The sequence below is a fragment of the Haliotis rubra genome, unplaced genomic scaffold (assembly GCF_003918875.1).
Source record: "Haliotis rubra isolate DU_JTF1 unplaced genomic scaffold, ASM391887v1 Scf850, whole genome shotgun sequence".
NCBI classification, from domain to species: Eukaryota; Metazoa; Mollusca; class Gastropoda; order Lepetellida; family Haliotidae; genus Haliotis; species Haliotis rubra.
The window spans coordinates 27,021-51,673 of record NW_025767580.1 but is presented as its reverse complement, the minus strand read 5'-3'; the positions used below and the strand labels follow the sequence as shown (position 1 = coordinate 51,673).

General features: G+C 41.0%; 1 protein-coding gene across 3 annotated transcripts; it reads right to left on the bottom strand.

The window, feature by feature from the left end:
• Positions 1-10,423: 10,423 nt before the first annotated feature.
• Positions 10,424-21,727, bottom strand: LOC124262732. 3 transcript variants are annotated; one of them, XM_046697277.1, is made up of 6 exons: positions 21,468-21,685; positions 18,278-18,692; positions 15,934-16,234; positions 14,774-14,890; positions 12,968-13,124; positions 10,424-11,224 (listed from the first exon to the last, which is right to left on the bottom strand). In XM_046697277.1, exons 3-6 carry the CDS (start codon positions 16,207-16,209, stop codon positions 11,031-11,033), a joined length of 744 nt encoding a protein of 247 aa, XP_046553233.1. In that variant the 5' UTR covers positions 16,210-16,234; positions 18,278-18,692; positions 21,468-21,685; the 3' UTR covers positions 10,424-11,030. The 3 variants fall into 3 exon arrangements, with proteins under 3 accessions (XP_046553233.1, XP_046553232.1, XP_046553235.1); XM_046697276.1 differs by having other exon boundaries at positions 15,934-18,692; positions 21,468-21,711; XM_046697279.1 differs by lacking the exons at positions 10,424-11,224; positions 12,968-13,124; positions 14,774-14,890 and having other exon boundaries at positions 16,148-16,234; positions 21,468-21,727.
• Positions 21,728-24,653: the final 2,926 nt, after the last annotated feature.

Here is a 24,653-nt window from a genome sequence, read left to right as displayed (position 1 = left end):
GATTAACAGTGATAGCATTTGCTAATGTAGGCCTAAAGTTTTCAACTGCATTCATGCATGACTTGCTACGTGTCCAGCAGCGTACTTTATGAGAGAGAGAGAGAGTTAGCGAGAGGTGGGTGACAATTTGTTAGGGGCTTCTTATCAAGGCTGTACGGCAAATTTGCATAAGCCTTTGAGTTTGAAATTTAGCTAGGTTCGCCCAGGGGAACAAAATCGATTTCGCCGAAGGTAAGAATGCATTACACCTGTTGTAGTGTGTGTATGGTCCCGAGAAGGACACTAACGTGACTAAAATGGTGTTAAAGTCCACGTCCGACATGGGTAACCACTGTCGCCAAGCAGAGGGCAACTGACTGGTAACATTTACCCCTTGTTGAAACCTAACTTTCCCCAATTTCTTGCTATCCATGGCGGCGACGCTACGAGTAAGAGGTGCTTGCGAATATTTCGCTCATATGACGACGTGCATGCGTGTGTATGTGTATGTGCGGCTGCTTGTACTAGGTCAGACTTAAGCGGGTTTTATAGTGCTAGCCCACTGAGATACCCGCCGCAGTGAAGCATGAATACCCCACTCAGACACATTATACTGACTCCGAGCCGACCAGTCCTTGTCGTACCCATGAATGCCGAGCGCCAGGCAGGGACCAACAAGTACCATATCGTGCCCTCAGAACCACGTTGTTCTATCTCCAGTTTTGGTCCAAAATGAGTTAGGTTCATATTCTCTTTTTGGACTGTTTGTTCTATGTCCTTGTGAAGTTATACAGTAATACCATTACGAGAAACACGTATTTTTGCCTTTCATCATTATCCTATGTCCAAATTTGAAATTTAATCTCAGTTCCAAACTATTCTAAATCCATGACCAATCATATAGCTTCCTTTGGTCACGTGATGAGGAGTTAGAACACTCTGGAAATCGCACATAGATGGAAGTCACATGTAAAAGGTGAGTACATTTTGAATAATTTTATCAAATACCATCATCACACATCCCTTTTTTTGTAATGTATATTAGCAGTCAAGCCTTAACTTGTGTCTTTTATTGCAGTGTTACTTTGCCAAATATATTTTCCTGCAAAGTAAATGCTTTTTAATCTCAGTTGGGAGATAGTACATTTTGGTTCTTAATTTCTATGGAACTTTTATTGGTTATAACTGTGACATAGAACAATATCATGCTCTATTGCAAAACTAAGTTTGTGTTCTTATTTTTCAGATTGAGTGATCTTCCTAATGAAGTTCTTGTAAAAATTCTTCTCCTTGTACCTATTCAAGATCTTTTGCAAAATGTAGCCAGAACATCAAAATCGTTACATTTGCTAGTACATTCAGTTCGGCAGCTTTGGAAACATATAGATCTGTCTTTTCAAGAACTTTCTGTTGTGGAATTTCATCGAATTCTTAAGAAATTAAAGTATTTTGAAACTTTGAATCTTTGCCATATTTCATTCCACGAAAGTGTCTCTGTGGTAGACTACTCCTTGACAACAGGACTAGTGAGGGCGGAACATCTTACCAAGTTGGACCTATCCTTTGTGAAAATATCTACTCTTGCCTTCCTAGTCAGTGTATCCAACCTCGAAACCTTGAGCTTGGAGCACTGCTCATTGTAAGTTGATGAAGACTTTGAAATCATCAAATACTGCCGGAGTCTTCTGTCGGTCAATTTCAATTTTACAAAGGTGTCCCCAAAAAAAAGCTGAAAGACATTTTTGAGTACACTAATAACTGCTGTTGTCTGGAAGCTTTTGGTATTACATTTGATCTTACAAGTTGCTTCGACTTCCTTGAGGTTGCCCATCCGAACCTGCTGTTCTTTGACTTGACTCTTGAAAACACCGTCCAATTGGTTGACTTTACACATCTCATTGTTGATCGATTTGTTGACTGCACCTTTTGTGTTATGTATTAAGAAAGTCTAATAATGGCTGATACTTACAACTTAACCGATGTGCTGATGATGGTCACCTCAACTGTTCCTGATGATTCAACAGATTCGCAGGAAATTCATGAAGTGGAACCAATTATCCGACTGGAGCAAGATCATCTTGACGTCTCGTCTGTAGTGGAAGTATCTTCTGGTGCTGCTGCTGATATTGCCACCCTTACCCAAAATGTGAACAAAGCTGAGATGGACGAGTTCACGCTTGACTCACAGGACTCTCAGGACTCTCAGGAACAGATCACAGAAGATGAGGACAGTTCTTGTAGAAGTAGGAAAAGAAACGTCACCCAGGTGAATGGACGAAAAATCAAAGAAAAAGAAACGACAGTCTGGCCAGAGCTACACAAGTGCGAGGGGAAAAGTGTTCCAGAACGAAAGATCAAAACACTCTCAAGGACTGTATTGGGACTTGTAAATTTAAATGTGGAAGAAAAATTTCTACTGTTGAAAGACAACAAGTATTCAATTCATTTTGGTCCTTATCAGATGATGAGAAAAATCACTTCTACAATAAAACTGTAGACAGGATGGAAAAGAAAAGACAGCGAACTAGAGGCCAAAGCAGAAGAACCTTTTCTTTTGGATATTTCTTCAACATCAATGAAAGTAGAATCCGTGTCTGCAAGGAATACTATCTGTCCACACTCAACATTTCTCAGAGAAGAGTTTCATACTATTTTGAAGTCAAACATGATCTGACTACCACCAATCCAAAGCAGACTGACATGAGAGGAAGTCGACTAAAGACCGAGTGCCATTTGAACAGAAAACGTTTGTCCGGTCACACATTAACTCTTTTCCTAGGGTCGAATCCCACTACTGCAGGGCCAAAACACAAAGGGAGTATCTGGAACAAGGACTTTCTATAACCAAAATGTACAGACTTTACCTTGAACAATGTGAACAAAACAATCGGCTACCTGTCAAAGAAAACATTTACCGCACCATTTTCAACAGTGAGTTTAATTTGGCATTCCTTACACCCCAAAAGGATAGATGCGATATATGTGAAGAGTACAGGATCAAAGAGGAGTTCAACCAGCTCGATGAGGAACTCTGTTCAAGACATGAACGTCACCTGGCATCACAGGTAGCAACAAAAGCAGAGCGAGACAGGGGTCGACAGAGCACAGAAGCTGTGGTTTGCTTTGATCTGGAGAATGTGATATCCTGTCCCAGAGCAAACATATCTAGTTTCTTCTACAGACGTAAAATCGGTGTATATAATCTGACAGCACACTGTTCTCTTGATTCATCTGCTTATTGTGCAATATGGAACGAGAAGCAAGCTGGGAGGGGTGCCAATGAACTGGCAAGTTCCTTGATTGCAATTTTGGAAAAGATTTATGATGAGCATTGCCCAAAACGTCTCGTGCTGTGGTCGGATTCTTGTGTTGCACAGAACAAAAATTCTGGTATGGTTTTTGCTTTGAAGGACTTTATGCTTCGTCATTCTGTTGAGTCAATAGAACATAAATATTGTGAACCAGGTCATTCTTCTATTCAGAAAGTCGATAGTATCCACAGTCGCATTGAGAAGCAGATGAGCAATCATGAAATCTTCAGTCCAGTAGGAGTCTTAAAAGCCGTGAAAAGAGCTTGGAGTAAAGCACCGATGCACATCATTCAAATGAGGAGAACCAGTTTAAGAAATACATGGAAACAGCTAAACTCACGAATATGAAACAAGTGCCCTTCACCAAAGTGAAGTCAATAATGATCAGGAAGGATGACCTCTACAGCCTGGAATTCAAGACTTCATTCACAGAATCATGGAGTACAGTCAGCATCCGTCCAGAAACAATGCACTTCGTTTGTCAGCGCAGAGTCCTTTATCCATTGAGTGGCCTAAAACTAAAACTATCACAAAGAAACCAGAACTCACCAAAGAAAAGATTGATGATGTAAAAGCAATGATGAAGTTCATGTCTCCAGCTGACAAAAAGTTCATGGCGGGACTTCTATCTTGAACTTTGATTTTGCAACAGTTTCTGATCGTGAGATCCTAATGGAGTGTCCTTTTAAGACATATTAAGTTTATTGCTGAGTTAGGCTGATGTAAAAATGAAAGCAACAGGATGGTATGTCCATTATTTCAGTTATGTTTGTTATGATTATAAACAAGAAGCTATTCAAATTATCCACTGCAGTGCACGTGTGGTGTGCATTGAACTGTTAATGCTGAATGTTTTGCAGAGGGGGTATTTTCTTTTAGTTGGGTATAAAAGCACTGTCTATTGTTACAGTTGGTGCTCCTCTTCAGAAACTAATACGGAAAAAGTCATTGTATCTTTCAAAGTTTGCGTTTATGATGTGATTTTGATGGGAAAGCAATTTTTGCAAGGGTGTTCCTTGAATCATTTTCTCAGATCCAAAGCGTTGTAATGTTTGTGATTTTGGTTTGTTTTTGTTGCAAAAAGATGTTCCTAATAAAAAGATTTGTTTCTAATCTCAATGAGTCCTTTCATTGAGTAATTACATTTGACGATCACTACGAAATACAAATTTAAACCCAACCATACACTAAATGATGGCGCTTAGAACAAGGTGGAACTACAACTTTTTGAAAACTTTTAACATATTTGTTCTAACTCCAAACAAAAAAAGTGATTTTTCGGAAAATATTTGCGTTTTCTTAAACATATGAAAGAATCATGTAAGTATATCCATGCGAAATATTATCTGAATACATGGACAATCATAAAATATAGTAAGGTTCAAACTTTCAAATGCCTATAACTCGAAAAGTGTTTTTCTGGAGTTAGAACAACGTGGTTCTTGGGGCACGATATTTTAACGTCTTTTGGTATGACGCGGTCGGGGATAGAACCCACGACCTTCCGCTCTCCGGGCGGACGCTCTAACCACTACACCACAGAGGCGGTCGCTACGAGTAAGAAGAGAGAGGTGTTTCAAATTAAAGCATGTCCAGAGCTACATATGATTTTGAAGCCAAGTGCTATTTAGCAAGTGCCGATAAGTTGAAGACTATTGACATTCTTATTTCATGCTAATTCAAGATGTAATTCGAACCAACTGCAAAATATTTCAATACTAAAAAAGGGAAGCGCCGCGCTTTATCTGTGTTTACAGACGGCTGCATGGGTCTTAAACATGCACGTTGATACGCTCCGCCCACTGATGAATATTCATGATTATTCTACACTTAAGCCCATTCTACATTTAAGGTCACAACATACGTCGTCTATTACCTGGGCTTGCACGGGGAAGGTGACAAATCTGCGGACAATACTGTGAATTGTGAGTGAATCAAGTGTTCGTAATTCCTGAGATGGTGGGATCTCAGACTATGGTCATCCCCATTATTCATCTGAAATTCGCCAGTAGCAAGATATCGCAAAGTGACAATCACCTAGGTAACGAAGGTCAAGGTGCATCTTAGTTCCTGCTCGAGCAAATTTAACCATACGTCACAAATATACACAATTAGTGCAGGGGCTTGTGTAATTCCGTGGGAATTACATGTTAATTGTTGGAACCAATACTAATTGTAATCACTATTGTGTATGGATTCAGAAAAAAATACATGGTTCCATTTTTTCTGTTTGCTATAAGTGTCATACATTGTGGGGTAATTGAAAATGAGTTCCCAAAAATTGCATCATTTCGAGACAAACATATTTTCCTAAACTTATGCCAACATAGTCATGTAGCATATCCAAAGGCAGCTTATGATGCATGATATAGAGATAACCACATAATATGCTTCTAATTTCAATTTGGTGACATAAATATAACATAATCATATGAATTAATCAAATATTGTCTTTCCTTCAAAGGACACCAACATTGTAAGTATTGGCCTACATTAATGGAAACCATTTGTTCAATTAATATATTCTCCCATTTCATAATATACTGAACAGCAAAAGAAACGCAAGTTTCGAAAAAATGAAATCTCATGAAGGTAAGCGTTCATGTTTATGGAACGTTCATGGTAAAGTGACGTAATGATCCCAGATGAGATGATGTCATGCAATTTGACGTCCATACGAACCATTCGCACAAACACACCAACAGTGCAGCAAAACCATAATTTTAGCACGTACGTACACGGTTCTGGATCGAAAGCATGCATTTCACTCTGAGGTATTCTTTATAAAGGTTTGTGTCAAACAACAGTTCAGTATTGACGCTAGGAGGTGTAAACGCCACACAAACGATGCCTAGACTAACGACTGAGCAGAGGGGAGTGGCCATTGGAAAGTTGCACGGAGGTAGCTCTGCAACCGCTGTAGCTAGGCAATTGGGCTGTCATCTTACCACATTACGCGACTTGCTCAACGTCATCAGCAAATCGGAGTTGCTGCTGATCGTCCCCGTACCGGACGGCAACGAGTGACAACTCATACGCAAGATCGGTTCATCCGGGTCACTCATCTAAAGAACCGAACTCAAGCAGCAACAGTAACAGCAGCCTTAGTTCTTGGGTCAAGTGGAGCAGTGTCCAGCGATACGATTAGGCGTCGTCTTCGGGCTGCCGGAATCCACTGCCGACGGCCATATGTGGGGCCAGTTTTGACACGTCAACAACGCCAGCAAGGATGTTGATGGATCATCTGGCTCAGAACAGCGTTAACATTTTTCCATGGCCGTCTCTTTCCCGGATATGGCTCCCTTTGAACATTCTGGGACGAAACTGGACAGAGGATTGGGGCAGGTAGACAGCCACTCACACTTGCACAATTGGAATACAGATTGGTGTTTGAGCGGAACCAGTTGCCTCAGGCAGTCTTTCAGACTCTAGTGAACTCAATGAGGCCACGTTGCACAGCCTGTGTGCGAGGTCAAGGTGGCTTTACGCGCTACTAAAGAGACTGTCACTTTTCGCGTTCAGGGTTATCTCCATTTGACGGACTGTGATCAATTTGAACGTATTGCAATTCAATGTCAACAGCAACTTTCAACTGTTAAATTGACAGTGTTTTCTATAGAATAAATGATTAGACATGATTTTGGTTGTTTTCTATTAAAAAACTTGACAAAAGCCAGACTTGCGTTACTTTTGCTGTTCAGTATACATACTACCATGACACACTTATGTAGTAATAAAAGTGCTATCATATAGTCATGCATGCACAAGTGTCAAATCAGGCCTACCAGTACAGTCACTCGTGTGTGTTTAATTAAATGACAAATGACATAAAGCCAAACCTGCAGTCAATATAAACTGAATGTATTAATACTGGAGTGACAAATTATATCATAGTGAACGGATAACTACATAATACAAGTTGGGTATGCAAGTGCAATATATAATGTGTACTAGTATATTTATTTTAACTTCCCCAAGGATTTAGCATTGTTAAGTAACTTGCATTGTCATCAATCCGTCATTAACCTGCAAAAACAAAATATGCTGTTGAAATCCAAGCTTCGAAACTATTTGACACACAGACACAAGCATGACTTCTACGCATATTTTTTCTTAATTTGGAAACTAGAAGGGCCCGCGTTAGAGAACAACATGCCTCCGCCTTGCACAGCAATCTCCTTTCACTATTACATTTTTAAAGTATTAATGTGTACTTGTACTTTAATGTACTTTTACCAAACCGTACGCAAATAACCCTTGTGTCATACCTAACATAACTACCAAGATTCATTCAAATCCAATCCATCTCGTTTGTGGGATCTTTTTGTGCATTCCAATTCGACAAGTGATCATCCACGACCAGGAAGACCGCGAGTCACCACACCAGCCCAAGATCGGTACATTCGGGTAACCCACCTACGTGACTGCCATCGTTCCGCCCGGAACACAGCACAAGAACGGGTTGGAGCCCGGAGAATGTCCAACCAGACAATCAGGAACCGTCTCCGAGAGGCAGGTATTGGGTGCCAGACGTCCAAAAGTTGCACCCTCTCTGACACGATGACATCAACGTCCGCGAGTCAGGTGGTGTAACACTGTGCAACCATGGAAACTGAGGCACATTATATGGTTCAGAGAGTGGTATCCCCTCAAGCGACGTGACGGAAGACAATGTGTCTACAGAGCACGCAATGGACGTTTTGCACCCAACTGCATCAGGCAAGTGGACAGATTTGGTTGAGATGGTGTCATAGTGTGGGCAGCCATCTCATACACCTGCAGATCGGAAATGGTGCTCGTCCAAGGCAGTCTAACGGCCGCTCGATATATCGACCAGATTCTCTGTCCTCACATGGATCGCCTTGTCGACCGCCAGAGGGAGCTGTAACAACATGACAACACCAGACATCACACAGCACGTGTTACAGTGAACTACCTGGCCAATAACAACACAAGTGTTCTCCCCTGGCCCTCCAGATCCCCGGATCTGAAACCAATTGATTATCTGTGGGATCAGATCGATAAACGTGTAAATCAACGTCGTAATCCGCAAATGACCCTTCAACAGTTGTTCAGCATCAGGAGGAATGGAGAATGATTCCACAACGAAACATCCACAACTGATTCGATCTGTGTCAAGGAGGTGCCATGCAGTTCTAGCAGTAAGAGGTGGCCATACAAGGCAGTAATGTCAACCCCACCTCGTGGACAGCAGTAGTGACTCTGTTGACTGTCATTCTTGTGAAATTTGCACGAGATACCAATGTATTGCTCTACATAATTTCAATGCTGTACCGTTTATTTTCGTTGATTTACATATAATTGAATAAGACCAAATTTTTCAATGATATTTTGCCTTTGCGTTTCTTTTTTGAAGAGTGTACTTTCTTCAACATCTAACTGATTTGCCCTGGGGACATACCCAAGAGATCCAGTATGTTTCATTGAAATCCATCGAGTAGTTTTTGAGTAAAGTTGCTTTACAAACAGCAACGAATACATACCCTTTGCTACAAACCTTCGGTTTTGGCAGAGGTAATTATTATGATCATAGTGATTATTATGCATACATATATTACTGAGATTCATGATATATAATTGTAGTTGTAAAACACCCATCACAAGGTATATTTTGACATACTACATGCCTATGTTGTGCTAGGTTTATAAACATATGTTTTTCTCACATTGGTGTTGCAGCTCGATTATGGGTACCGATGTTCAGTTACCCCAGAATGACACTTATAATCATCCGAAAAAAATGGAACCATGTTTTTTTCCGAATCCATATGCAATACTGATTACAATTATCAGTGGTTCCAAAAACTTAACATGCACTTTTCACGGAAAGCATATGTGCTACATAAGCCCCTGCACTAAATACTGTCAAATTTGTACCACTGTTTAAGTTAATTGTCATCAAATGAATGTGAAACGTCAATATTCTTCAACTTGGCATACATACATACATACGCACGCGCACGCACGCGCACACGCACACACACACACACACACGTAAATGCAAATGCTGATATGCCCATAGCAGCGAGCGAATGAGTGAAGATCTTTGGTCACCTCGGCAGTCTTTAAGCCATATCGTGACTAAACATGTCATGACATAATAATAAAAACCAGTCGACAAAGGACTAGAATGTCACAGATATAGATGTAAAACTGGCATGTAAATCTGAAACTACATGTATTTACTACTGAGGACAAAGCAATATGAAAACTGTCCATAGATCAACAATAACTGAAGGTTGATACAAAGTATTCGTGTGTATATCGTGAATGGCCAAAAAGACAATCACCTAGGTAATGAAGCTCAAGGTGCATCTTAGTTCCTGCTCGAGTAAATTTAGCTATAAGTCACATATATTGATAATACTGTTTCTGTCAAATTTGTACCACTGTATAAGTTCATTGTCAATGGATGTAAAACGTCTCTTTGTTCATTAAATATTCTTGGACTACGTCTGGCAGCCATTTTGTTTCTCTTGTTGATGAACTCGGGCAAGGGGAGTCTTAATAGTAAAGTCTATTGATAAATATGACTTGTAAGTTTTACCACAAATAAACGATGATTTTTTTCATTACTTCATTTGTCTGAAAATACGACCCCTGGTTGTATCAAACCCTTCATGAACTATTGAGTGCAATGAACATCATATGATACATACAATTCTGAATGTGTTAGCTAATGTAATCATTCAAATCTACTCGTTCGGAACGTTGATTTGACCTTCATTGTGATGCCTATAAATGCGTTCCTAAGTGTTCAAATGGTAAGGAACCAGGTTGTTGCACCTTTACTGATATTACGAGTAACTAAGAACAGCACGACACATTGCAGGGCTATTTACTCTCTGGTAATGTCTATCTGCGTAAGGGAGTTTTAATGACATGTTAAAGGGTAATTAAAGCTTGATATAACTGTGTCTTCTGTGAATGTCTAATAAGACGACTGGGTAGGTGTTACCGCATGTCCTGGCCGAGAATGAACCATCCTCACTAGGCCGGGATAAGGGGTTCCGATATCTACCACTGGCTTGGCGGGGCACTATTACCTACTTGAGGCCTGTGCGGGAATACTTCCTGTATTAACTAACTCACCAACGAAAACGAACTGAATCTTATAACCAAATATTTATTGGTAAACAGAGTAAAAAATATTACAAAATTATGGTAGACACCTCTTCCTTTTAAATATACTGTGAATAAATATCACCGGATGTTTAAGTCTTGCACATATAACACTTGCAATTATTGCATGTCCAAACGTTGCATGCACGTGATACCCCAGTGCTTGTTGCTAATGCTGTCAATGATCTGTTATCCTCAATCATCGTAGCTCACAACAGTCTCCTGGCCACATGGACCGCCAATATAACTGAGGGTACGTGTATTGTAACTGTGAGAATTGAGATGACAGTGAGCGATAAACCATGCATTCTCTTGAAACCATGATGCCCCATGTCACTGATGTCATAGCACGTTGTAGTGGGTTGTGCCAGGGTCCCGATTCACAAAACGTTACGACATTCGCAAGCCTATGATAAACTGTAGAGTTACGACAGGTCGTAACGTTACGAAAGCTTTGTGTATGGGGATCCAGTTCGTCCCTGATCTTCTACTGATTGAGTTCAATCGCGATCTTGGTCTGAAGATCACCGTGACATAATTCTAACTGAAGACAATGCAGGACCCGGCCCATGTCCTTCCTTCGTCCGTAGATTACCGTTACATGTTCTCCCAGTCTACGCCCAGGACGCTGATGACATCCAAACGCTCCATGTCCTTCAGTTTGATGACCAGGTCGGCAACAGTAGATCTAGGATGTGTTGAGATCCAGTCGTTAAGAAGAGCCCCACATGGGTCTCTGGGGCAGCGAAATGTGATCAGCTCAACATCGTGTGACGTCTTTCCAAGCATTCCTAACACAAAGGAAATACGTATTTATGTACACATATCTACACACATAAATGACTTAAGTTTGTAATCTATTTTATTAATTCTCTTACCATTTACATTCAATATTGCTTACGTTTAAGTTCGGCGAAATCGTGTGAAATAGCACGAACTCCCCGTTATCTGCATTAACCATAACCATGGCATCTACATGAATGTTAGGTGACAGAGAATGGACGCATATAAAACCTATATTTGACACGTTGGTGTCTGAAGCAACATTTATGGTATTTTGACTATTATTATAGGATATTTATATAGCGCACATATCCAGGCATCTAGTGCATGCTCAAGGCGCTGGTATTTTTCCCTCGGTCATTGGATTTCAATCTCAACGGCACATCGCATTATGAATCTCAACTCCCTGGGGACTATGCAACCACAGGAACCCGTTATCGCCATGTAGGTTATACATGGACCATAGATCTACATGCCCCTCATATATATAAATAGAGAATCTCACCCAAGTGTCTACTGATATCAATTATATCAACACGAGTTTATAAAGTTGCAAATATCCGAGGCTTGCCGAGGATATTTTAACCATTATCAACGAGTGTTGATATAATTGATATCAGTAGACACGAGGGTTAGATTGTATTTATCATCAAAAATCATTCTTCATTAGTTTTCAATGAAAAATGTACGTCTCTCAACACTGAACTACCATTAGACTTACAGTGCAGCGATGTCATAGCATTGTGACGTCATCAAGTTGATGACGTCATAGCATTGTCAGGGCATTGTTCAAATCTACTGTCAAAACGATATCTCCTAGGAGATATCATATGATCTTACACAATATCTCCTGTTGAACACAGTTTTGGATGATAAATAGAGAATTCTATTTATATATATGATGGGCGTATATAGTCTATGTTATAACCTACATGGCGATAACGGGTTCCTGTGTATGCAACTTTTGCAGCCACTAGGCGCACCGAGTTATTGTGGCTTTCTCATCCGAACGAGGTACCCATTCACAGCTGGGTGGACTGGGACACATATTCACAGTGCTTTGTCCAAGTTCACTGCACGTTGCTGTCCTTTTTTTTGTAGGTGTTTGCATGTATTCATGTGGCCACCATCTGGTCATATACCAACGGATTCGTGGGCACAGGGTTGTGTATTGTACACTAGGGGTTGTGCATCACTGAAAGAGTCTGCACACAAAGTTGACTGCAAGGTTTTTACACCCGGTCACAGGTGGGCTCGATCCCGACACCTAGACCTCGCTGGATCACTAGCCTGGCGCCTTAGGCAGCTCACCCTCCGCGCCAAAATAACGTCTTCCCACAGGACAGACAACACAGCGGGCGATCTCTTGCAGTGGTGCGTGATTAAACTGACAGATCAAAGTGTTCGACACTTCGTACAATATCAGTCCTTATCATTTTAAACATGTATAGTAAACGCTGCAAATAAAATGCTGGATCCTGGACTATAATTTCCACAATGTCCAGCAGAACACGAAATACAACTCACATAATTCTAAAACCATATTTACGATGATTTAATTTGAATGTGGGTGGAGAAAGTAACTGGCAAGGGATTCTGTTATCCGTAAATTCGCTTGTCCGGACAAATATGTTTCATGTTGTCATATTCTTTAGGGGCTGAAAGGGCAACTGTGGCCATTAGAAAATTGCCTATCTGAATTCAGTTAGATCGCAATGGTGGATGACAATGTCAAAAAAAGATATTCTTACCTGCCAGGTATCGCCAGTCCTTACCCAGGGCACTGGGAATATTGAGGTAGTCACACACCCGTCCCGTCACAACATATGGGAGGTCACTCAGTCGTGTCGTCATGCTGCAGCCTCCAGGAGGAAACACTTGCCGCTCTTGCCGGAGCACAAGTGATGCCTACAGTCAATGAGCGTAAAGCGTATGCTAATCAATAGCTAATGTATATGATATAGGTGAATATCTAATCAGTTTCCTATTCTAAACGCGAAACAACAAGTTAGCTCTCATCACTACAGTATTTGATATATACTAGCCACATAAAGAAACTATGCATTGTCAAAGTATTATCCCAGTTGATAAGTACGATGACAATGCCAAAGGTACATATAAACTTTAATGAAGAGGATGATGAGACCATAACAAGTCGGGAGAATTTCAATTGAAAAGCCAATCACAATGACGTCACGAGTCCACAAGCGGGACAGGGGTCAAGCGACCATGTCACAAGCTCAATAACGGGTATGTCCAGCATCGGCATTGAGAACACCAGTGCGTCGACGACGCATAGAGCCTATCAAACGTGCAAGGAAGGCTTGTGGGATGTCACGCCAGATTCTCTCAAGTTCTGTTGCAAGGTCAAGGACGTTATCTGGCGGATGAGGAAGACGGCGTAGACGTCGATCCATCTCGTCCCTAACATGCTCTATCGGGGAGAGATCCGGTGAATTTGCAGGCCAAGGCAGTAAGTCAGCGTTGTGGTGTTGCACGAAATCCATAGCAACCCTTGCCGTATGAGGGCGGGCATTGTCCTGTTGGAAGGTTAACCCAGGGCCATGACGTTGCAGAAAAGGAATTGCCACAGGTCGAAGAGTCTGATCCCTGTAGCCCACACCAGTTGAGTTGCCCTGAACAATAACCAAAGGAGTTCTTTGGCGTTCTGTTATTCCACCCCAAATCATCACGGAACCACCACCAAAGCGATTCCTCTCCAAGACACAGGCCTGTGCATAACGTTCTCCCACGCGTCTATAGGCACGTTGACGTCCATCACTACGGGAAATGTTAAACCTGGACTCATCTGTAAAAACAGGATAGGCCGTATGGCGGGACGTCGTGGTCTGATCCCGTGATGACGTAAATGTTGTCGAACTGTGTTGGGGTGGATACGACGAAGTCCTGGGATGGTTCGGGCAGTCATCACTGCAGTCTGAAACCTGTGGCGAAGATGGGTCACCCTTATCCATCTGTCCTGTCTTGGCGTTGTTACACGTGGACGTCCAGAACGTGGCCGATCGATGACGTCATTTGTGTTCTGGTAGCGTCTCGCCAGTGCAGAAATGGTGGTCCGGTGGCAGTGGAAATGTGCAGCCACTTGTCGTTGAGACATTCCCTCACGGACCATCCCAATGGCCTCATGACGTTGTGCAGACGTGAGCCTTGGCATGCTATGCGTTGCAATAGCCGTTTAATTTTTTGAACGATCGCATGGGCAGGGGTTGAGCTTTCAAAGTGACAGTATTGTGTGGCATTCATTTGCTCTGTTTCTCTTTCCCGGAATGCACGTGCAACAACGTATTGCACGTCTCAAGGACGAACCCACTAACGTCACGGAACATGGCACGTGCATGCATGTTGGATACATGTCACTAATCTTGAGTTTAAATCCTTATGTGTCTACACAGGTTTGATAAATTTAGATTTTAAATTTTTGTATGCACAGTTTCTTTATGTGCCTAGTATGTATGCGGATACGTATTTCAATTCACCGGAAGTAGAAGATAGTTTCACTACAGACATATTTCCCATCTGATGTTTCTGACTGTTACCTTTCCGTTTCTGACAGCCACCTTTCTACCACGGCACCAATAGTGTTTTGCCCTGACACAGTCAGTGTCTCCATCGTGATCGTCATCGTCTCCAAGTGGCAGGATATGAAAGCTTGTCTGTAATAGATATGCGATAATTGTCAATATCCAACTTCGCACACATGTAAATATAAATCACAAATATAAACAATACTGTTTCTGTCAAAACTGTACCACTGTATAAGTCTATTGTCATTTAATGAATGTAAACCATCAATATTCTTCAACTTGGCATACATACATATGACAGTAAATACAAATGCTGATATGCCCACAGCAGTGAGCGAGTGAGTTAATATCTGTAGTCACCACGGCATTGTTTCAGGCATATGTATACATTCATGACATACACTTACATAATAAATCCTGTCGACGAAGGGCAGTTTAAACAACTAGAATGTCACAGATATAGATGTAAAACTGGCATGTAAATGTAAAACTATCTACCACTGAAGACAAAACAATATGAAAACGGTATAGATCGCCAATAACTGAAGGTAGATACAACGGACCATGGGGATTACAGGACGTTCCAGCATGAAGCCTAGCTAGATTTACACCATCACTGGGCGATTGTGCTTATTTATTTACAAAAAAAATAATTATCAAAACCTTTCAAACAATTCTATTTCTATAAAACAAATTGATGCTTACACGAAAACTGACATTACTAAAAGATCCTTGGCTGTTTTCACATTGAACTATTTATCCCTTGTGATGGAAAAGTCAAGCAGAACATGCTTGATCGAGATTCTTTCATCACAGGGGATACAAAATGGAGGATCCTCACCCTTTAATAAGTATTCGTGTTTATAATCGACATCGTCGCATAAATGACCTTTTCCAACCTGGGCTGACAGCCCAATGAGGTGTAACCAATAGTTGGCGTAATTTCGTTTTGTTTATTTGGTTTACTTCGCCGTATTATATCTATTTGTTGAGTGCTGCTTTAGCTGTAGCACCAGCCACCGTGTTACCAGAAATTTCATTATGGCGTGGTAACCAACAAAAACGATGACGTATTGACCAGTAACAAGAACGTTAAATAATTCAATAATTCCAGTTATCCACATTAGAATTAAACGATAGTATTATGAAACATGCAATGCAGCCTAACCTACCTGGTGTTTCATATCCTGGTGAGGTGGTTCGCATGGACACTCAACCCCGAGTTTCAGCTTACATTTGGCAAAGTCTCTTTTCACAATTCGGTTTAATTGCTCCCAGAGAAGATTTACCATTTGAATATAATCAACACCAATCTCACAACGTATAACGATTCTGAGGAACTGCTTGTCAGGTGTTGGCACAGATTCAGCATCAAAGCTTGAAGACGTGTTCTCACACGTAGCTTCAGGAGATTCGTCTCGATATTTTGGAGTACTAGAATCTAGCATCTCCAGTTTATAGCTGAACTTGTCCCTGTAAGAAAAGAGTGCTTTTGTCTGACACGCGTTAAGGACTATGCTTTGATCGTCTGATATAATACTGTCATCAAATGCGGCACATTTGCAAACAAGGCGAAGGAATGCCGGGAGTGGAAGAGCAGGCACACACTGGACAAAAAATATGTGATCGTTGCTTGTATCGGGCCAGTAGTTATCTGGCAAAGGAAGTGCCTCCGGTAGCAACGCTGGAATGAGATACAGCCGATCTCGCATCGTCTGACTTGGTTTTGTTTGTATCTTGCAAAGTAGATTGAAACTTTCTAACAAATATGCTGCTTTCTCAATCCCCCCAAAGACATCTATAGTTTGATATGAGCCTAGTATATTTTCTCTGAAGAGCCTCTCGGTACATATACCGAATGTTTCTAAACATTCCCAATCCTCAAGTATGTGCCTTTCACGCTGAGACATTTTCGGCACAGTTATCAGCTGACTTAAGATCTTCACAATGGTGTGAGGATTGAATATGATGAACTCACGCAGGATGTTGTCTTTTGAAATGTAAAGTATTTCTCCTGTATTTGAGAAGAACTTTAGTAGTTCTTCAAAATCTTCTTCCGATTCAATAAGACAATCATTTTCTTTACATATGTCATAAACGTCTTCATATTTTTTTATACATATCCCATCCTTGCGAAATTTCTCTATGAGTTTGAAGAAGTAGATGTACTTTATTGGGTATTTCTTAACGTTAATGTATCTTACTTCCCTCAATATTCTCCTCCTCAGATTCAAGTGATCGCTATCTTTATCATTTCTTACTGAATTCTCCACAGGGAATAGAGGAGTGTCATCGTCATTCCACACCACTATGTTGTGGAACTGTCTTGGCAATGCTTCCTTTAGTCGCTGGCCTAGTTTCATGATCACAGACTGATCGAGGGATGGGTCATTTCTGTGAGTACCAACAATGAAGACTCTGATGTCTGGATAATCATGGTGGACATAGATAGAGTAAAGCCATTGAAGAAGATATGCAAAAGCTAAGTCAAAGTCTCTTGAAGCGTCCAGCATACTGAAAACGAGAAGGTACATGCACTGCCCAGTCATGTAAAGGTGATGAGCGGTGTAGTACAGTGGATGACCCGCAAAGTCACGGAGCACCAGTTTTAGACTAGTGTTTATTACTCTCGCCTCGATAACCTTACTTGGATTCTTGACAGGACAGGTTTTAGTCCCTGTTGCCAGGTTATTCAAAATTTCAATAGTCGCTACAACAGACAAGGACATTAAAACATAATTCCAAGAGACGACTGATAACTTCCAATTGAATAGATAGATCATGAATGTTCCTGGAATGGTTCCAAGAAAGTGACGAATAAATCGACGACATCTAGGACTGTCTGTGATGCTTTTGATATATGTGTTTATGATACAGTAGGTATTTTGTCCTGTCGAGAGCCCAACTGCATGAAAATGCCCCGTACCTAATCCACACATTAAGAGAAAGGCATAGTCTTCAGGTAGAACGTGTATTACTATGGCTAAAAGTGGAGCTACAACATATAACAACACAGACCTGTAGTTGACAGATCCAAGTCCTACGTAACACCCCATAATGAACATGTGAAGACGAGGAGACAGGAATAACTGAGATGGGTCTTCTCCAGTCGTGTGAGGTGGCTGAGCTAGACAGAAAGTGCAGACAATACCTACTCCCAAGTGACATTCCAAACGAAAACGCCACACATGTTTCCCCAATACCGTAACACAAAAATCCTATGAAAATGGCACATGTTGAACCAAATTCGGATTTCAAATTATTGAATACCGTCCCACCAACATCCCATCTCAAAAGCGCCTCACAGAGAAGGATCTGGTGGAATATTCCTACTGCAATTCCAAATCCTTCTCGTATCCCAAAAGCAAGACCAGAAGCACCAAAAAGTCCAATTACAACAATTCCCACCCAGGGATATCCCTCCAAGCTTTGCATTGAGACAGCACAGAGAAACAAACCAAGGATAAGATAAGTCACAGCCGCAATTTTAGCAAAACACACAACTGGTGCTACAACCTTTCCAATGCTGAACCGCGACGTTTTTTCCTTTAGTCTTCCTAAAACATGTTTTCCTAGGATTGCATCAAACTCTTTCTCGTTTGACATGTGGATATCCAGCTGAGACCAGGATGATGCCGGTTGTACCCCGACAGTTTCCACCAACTCGTGATCAATGCCAACTGTGCTTTCCTCATCCTCTCTGAACTCCTGCCATGCCAACATCTTCCTGAGGCTGGTCTTGCCCTGTCTCTCCCGGCCCACAATGTTGAGGATGACCCTGTAGGAGCGATCCTTGTCCTCCCGGAGAGCCTCCTGCTCGGCCTGCCTGCCTTCTGGACCCATGATGTACTCCATGCCAGGAGTGATGCCCATCTGGTAGATGGCTTGATTCTCTGCCATCATTCATGGTAAACGCGCCTTGTAAAGTAACCTGAAAAATAGTAACAGAGACATCAGAAGCTCTTTCTGGAAAGTGTAATGATCAAAATATATAGAAATATATGCAACATGTACTTTATGTCATTGCACATGTATTAACCCATAATGTGTTTACATTCCACATATATTGGTAAATGGCCGATAATAATAATTTTTCACAACGGGCATACTCCCTGAATGTTGAATAACACATTGACACATCGGCGGTATACTTCTAACGTCTGATTTAACATGTAAATCTAGAATTGAAAAGTCCTGTCAGAAGGCAAGACAGAGTGTTAATTCCCTTAAATGCTTGGGGCTAAATAACACTGACCTACATCCAGCTACCAGTGTTAAGATATGGCAAAGAATGATTCTGAAAACAAGTTTTTATGGCTGTGACTATTGTTTGACATTAAAGGGCAGCAACTTTGGTTGCTAGAAAACACACAGCGGTACTTTGCCCGCACTGTCCAGGGACTAGATAAGAGATCTCCGTCTGAATCCACTATTGTAAACTTAGGATTGTGGACCATGATTGGCTACATTGATAAAAGTAAACTCCAGTTCTTTGGCTCTTTATGCAACACTAGTTGTGACAATGTCATAAAACACATATTCTGTGCTTCCATGGCTAATACACCCCGAAAATCAACTATTTGTGGAGATCTCCAGTCTGTTTTGTGCAAATACAACCTTAGAAACTACTTAAATACTTACTTATACAGTGGTTCATTTCCCCCCAAACACCAGTGGAGACGAATTATAAACAAACACGTACAAGAATATGAAGAACACATGTGGCGTAACAAAGTATCACTTAATGCAGGACTGTCTCGTTACATGCGAGCTCATACATCACTGACATATCACATACTTTTGAACTTAGCATTCTTATACCCTGAACACAGAGCAGCCTTGCAATTATGTTTGAAACTTTCATCACGAAATAAAATCTCAAAAGAATGTTTGCTTTGTAACAAGCACGCTTATGACTATGACAACCATGTGATACTACACTGTGAAAAATTATTAGGTCTCCGAAATAACTTTTTCTCATCTCTGATTGATCTACTTGATGTTGAAACCTATGTAAATTTTGAAATGTTGGAAGACGACGAAATGCTGTCAACTCTCCAAGGTGCAGCTCACAGTTCACACGATCCCTAGTGCGGGACACATACCATGCTGTCATTATAAACTTTGCAAACTATGTCCATCATTTGAAACAATATCTTGAGTTTGTATTTTAATGGAGGCACAAGTGACGCCATCCCTTTGTGAATGTTTCTGTACATATCAATTGTCAACTATGAATAACATTGTCCTGTTTGTAAATACTAATGTGTTGTATGTTTGATTGAATTAATGTATCAATAATCTTCGGATTGATTTCTGGAGGAAATAAAGAATCTCTCTCTCTATATATATCTCTTGCGTCTTTGTCCACAGTAAAGCTGACATCCATTAAACCCACAAAATATGAAGTCCAACTGAGACCCAATATCAGGATCTGAGTTTCCGTGCCTTCGTGGCCCCGCATACACTACCATCTGATACACAGACAATCATTTTGTGCTGTTCACATAAAAACCCACCTGTATGAGTAACATGCTCATACCAATCACACAAACATACAAATTATCAGGCACGTTGAATCTTGAAGTCGACATGACTTCATGAATATGTATGGAGATACATCATCAAATTTCAGAATATATTTATCTTTATTTATCTTCACTTATATGAAGTATGTTTACTTTTATTCTCCAGTACAGTCTCATCTTTTCAGCCTTTACTTCCAGAGCACTCAGGTTGACCGATATTGTGACTAGAACAGGTGAGGTAGGATTTAACAGCGGCTTACTCCCCGGTGTTAGCCGAGTGGAGATTGTGTTTGCATATCGGCCATATGTCAACATTGCCCGGGACATCAGAAAAGAAGACTACACAATCATTATCTTGCTGCCACAAGTAGACAGAAAGAAAAGATATTTCAGTAACATTCGTGTGTGTTGCAATCACCTCTAAGCCACTAGTATTTCAAGTCCTAGTGAGTATTTCAACCCGAATGTATCATCAGGTTACCTGTTAGGATGACATGGATGAAACCTAAATGTTGTCAGAAATGGAATATAGAGGGGAAATCCCGCCATTGGGTATGAGTTGAGTCACATAGGGGTGAAATTACAACACATCCACTAAAGCTCCTCCAGCTTAACTGTCACTGATCCTGTGTGTTCGTGTTATTGCCCGCGATTTCATCCGCCCATCCGGATATGTAAGCCCTATTTGGAACCTGGCCAATGTTAATGACACGTTTTTGATCGCGACATCGCAGTGTACTTGATGTCACGGAATGACCTAAGTCCATGTGTCCGCTCACAAAGGGTCCATTTGGTAATCAGAGGGAGATACACGTACACACGATCTAGAACAGCCTGGAACAGTCTTCACTGGCCACCATCCAGAGCATGAGACGGTGGTGGCAGACTGTGACGGCATCACGCGAGTGGAAGTTTTTAACAAAAATTAATTCTCGTGATTTGCTTGGGTCTTATTTTGATGTGATATTTAACTTATTATTGGTGGGTTGTTTCTTGGCACAAGACAATGGAGTTGTGTTTATTGATCATGTCAGTGCGGAATATCGACTTTGACTATTTAAACAGATGAAAACAGTTTGACTTTAGAGTGGTGATCCTCAGCCAACTTTGAGTAGTATAGCAGTAGTATGAATGTGTTCATTGTAAAACATCAAGTGTAAACTAATTGATGTACTTACGTTATCAGTTGTTCATCCACATTAACCCATAGAGAAATAAATTAGGAAATCCTCTTGTAAATATTCAGGACACTGTAACTAGTTAAAATGTCCGCCCCATCACCGTCACTGTAGACGTCTCAACAAAGCGGGAAGTGATGTGACCGAGTCGTCAGGGAAGACGTTTCAAGGAAACCAGCCGGATACGTTTGGCCTACTTTTAAGAGGACACGGTGAAGGTAGTTTTGATTGGATCTATGTTGTGACGTCATTTGGGTAAACCATTGATTCAGTTATCCACTTGCCTTTCCACGGGTAGTCTGAATAAAGAGGTCAAGTATGTGGTTGTGCACTGGTAATCATGCAGGTAACTTCAGTGCACGCTGACAGTGGACAGTGTTGATCTAGACTTGAAATGATGTTAATTAACCGGTTTTATATGGTTTGGTATATTAAATGGTATCAACTGTGCGTGTTCTGTCACAGCTTTCTAGCAATTCTGACGGTGATACTTCACAGACTTACAGTTAATAATGTCATATTTGCAAAGTTAAAATGAGTGAGTGAGTTGGGTTTTACGCAGTTTCTAGCAATATTCCAGCAATATCACTTCGGGGGACATTAGAAATGGGCTTTTACACATTGTACCCATGTGGGGAATCGAACCCAGGTCTTCAGCGTGACGAGCAAATGCTAAACCACCTCCCAAAGTTACAATGACACACTTTATGGATGACACCTTCTTTTATTTCGTAAGTGCGATATTTTGAAACAGATTCTCCTACCGTTGTCAAGCAGGATGTCGCGGTGTTTTACGAAGTAAAATACGTTGTTATCCATAACGTTTGTCATTTTATTGTTCTTCTCAAAGAGGTCACCAGTAAAGATGACACGTTGTCCACATCACGGCATCTTCTCCCAGGAATCACGTGTTTACAACCCTCGTACATTTCAAGGTATGTCGGCAGAATGTCAGTTGTCTGGACAACACAATTACGCTAAGAAACTTCATAGTAATATTGATGAAACAATGGGAGCAAAACAAAAGCAACAAAGTCATTGAAAATAAGTAAAGATAACACTGGGCAGAAATAACAGATATGTTGAATAAGGAGCAATAGTATTAGATAGAAATGGCATAGAAGGGAAATGAAATTGAATAAACAAAGTATTGACGCCTGATAGATGTAGTATGGGAGTTGTATAGGAATACGTACCGCCACTAAAACTGTTCATGTTCTAGATTTGACCACATTAACGGTAAATCAGTGCGTATGTGGATGATTACTCAACTTCCTTGGCAGTACACTAGCCAAGCGTCTTGTTGTGTACAGTAAGATTTCCTTTCACAGTAAGGTCTGATACAACCGTGTTTAGTATACACGTAACCATGGCAATGAAAGAGAATGCCAACATTTAATACATTACCGGAGCTATTGCACAAGATGAATGATGTCATGCAGAATGTTTGACAGAGTGCTTACTACATCAATTATCCTTTCGCCGAGTGCATCAATGGGGACATTTCTATTTATCCAGGTCAGTAGACAATCGGAAAATCGGTAACTGCTTCAAACTGATACCTTCCGAAAGCGAAACCCGAACAGGTTAGTATGTGTATAAAGGTGAAAGGCTCGACGGACTAGAATGTATCTCCCATGCCTGGGATACCTGCGTTGTTGTGGCCTGCAATGGTAGTTTGGGTGATTCTATTTTAAGGTTTTACATGTTCGCTGTGTTTTCACGACACAAGAATTAACCTGGGATTCAAGAAGTAAATACACACACTGAAGGATTAGGAAATGTATGCCAAAACTGTTCTAATGTATGTTTTAATGTCATAATTTAGCTCATGTTAAGTAGTTTGCTACCGATACGGTAGGTCTGTATACAATGAGGATTTGGGCTGCGTGACAGTTGGTGAATGCTATCCAAGGTGATATTCATTGCACACATCCCCAATGATGTCTTGTTGAATACTTTCTGAGCGACTGGATTGACACTGTGGACAATGTGCGTGCACGCGCGTGTGTGTGCGTTCGTGCGTGCGTGCGTGTATGAGTGTGTGTATGTTGTAATTCCGAAAAACTCAAAACATTTAAACAAAAATCTAAATCTTAATGATAAAAGTGGGTTATATCATTAAGAGGCTTGCATCCACGCAACAATTTGATCACACGAATATTATAAATTAATAGTTTTATGAACAACCCACATATATTAAATCCTACTGGCTATCTGAACAGTGTCAGTCACTTTACCCATATCTCCCATACAAGGGGTGTCCGTGGTCTTGTTCAACATCATCAACAAAATAGTCTTTCTTTAAAATAAATTGTCCTTTCCACACGCGGTCCAATGTACGACACCAACCAACGGCAAGCAAGGTTACCGTCGCCAAAGAATAGAATCTTTTCACATTAAGACATCACGCATTGGACATGCGGGATTGCAGATAGTCACATGTACGTCACTGTTTAACATTAGATTCGGACCACAATCACTGTTCTGAAAAAGGGCATATCCCTTTGGTGGCACTACCGGCCTCTCATCTGTCTCTCTATGGCACACCTGCATGTCATGTATATAGCTGAGAACATCATCATACTGGTTCATGGTATATCGCTGCAGTACGCCCCAAAAACAAATAAAAAACGAAGGAGTGCTCGGTATTTACCTGCTTAACTCAACTGTTTTGGGCTTTCTTTTGATAATGTCGGTGGACATGGTTGCGATGGAAAGGTTTGCCACCCTGCCTGTTTGCCCCATTGAGTTTAGTTTTACTCCGCTTAGCAATATTCCAGCAATATCACGGCGGGGAACACCAGGAATGGGCTTCACACATTGTACCCTTCTGAGGAATCAAACCCGGCTTTTCGGCGTGACGAGTGAAAGCTTTAGCCCTTAGGCTACCACATCACCCCAAACACCATCAGTAAGATGGGTCCTCCATGCACGGGTTGTTAGTGGCCTGGTGTATTCAACATGAGTAAAGATGTTCCAGGCTATTCGATAAAATACTGTTATTATGCCCAGGAAGCGCCTGATTCCCAACATATCTTCACATACGTACATACTTTCATGATCAAAATATACTACCGACAATGTGAAAAGAACGGGAGTGAAGGTACAATGACGAGAAATGTGTGACACGTGTTGCCCTGGCATACAGGAGACGACATATTGTCTCGGCTGAGAACACTTTGT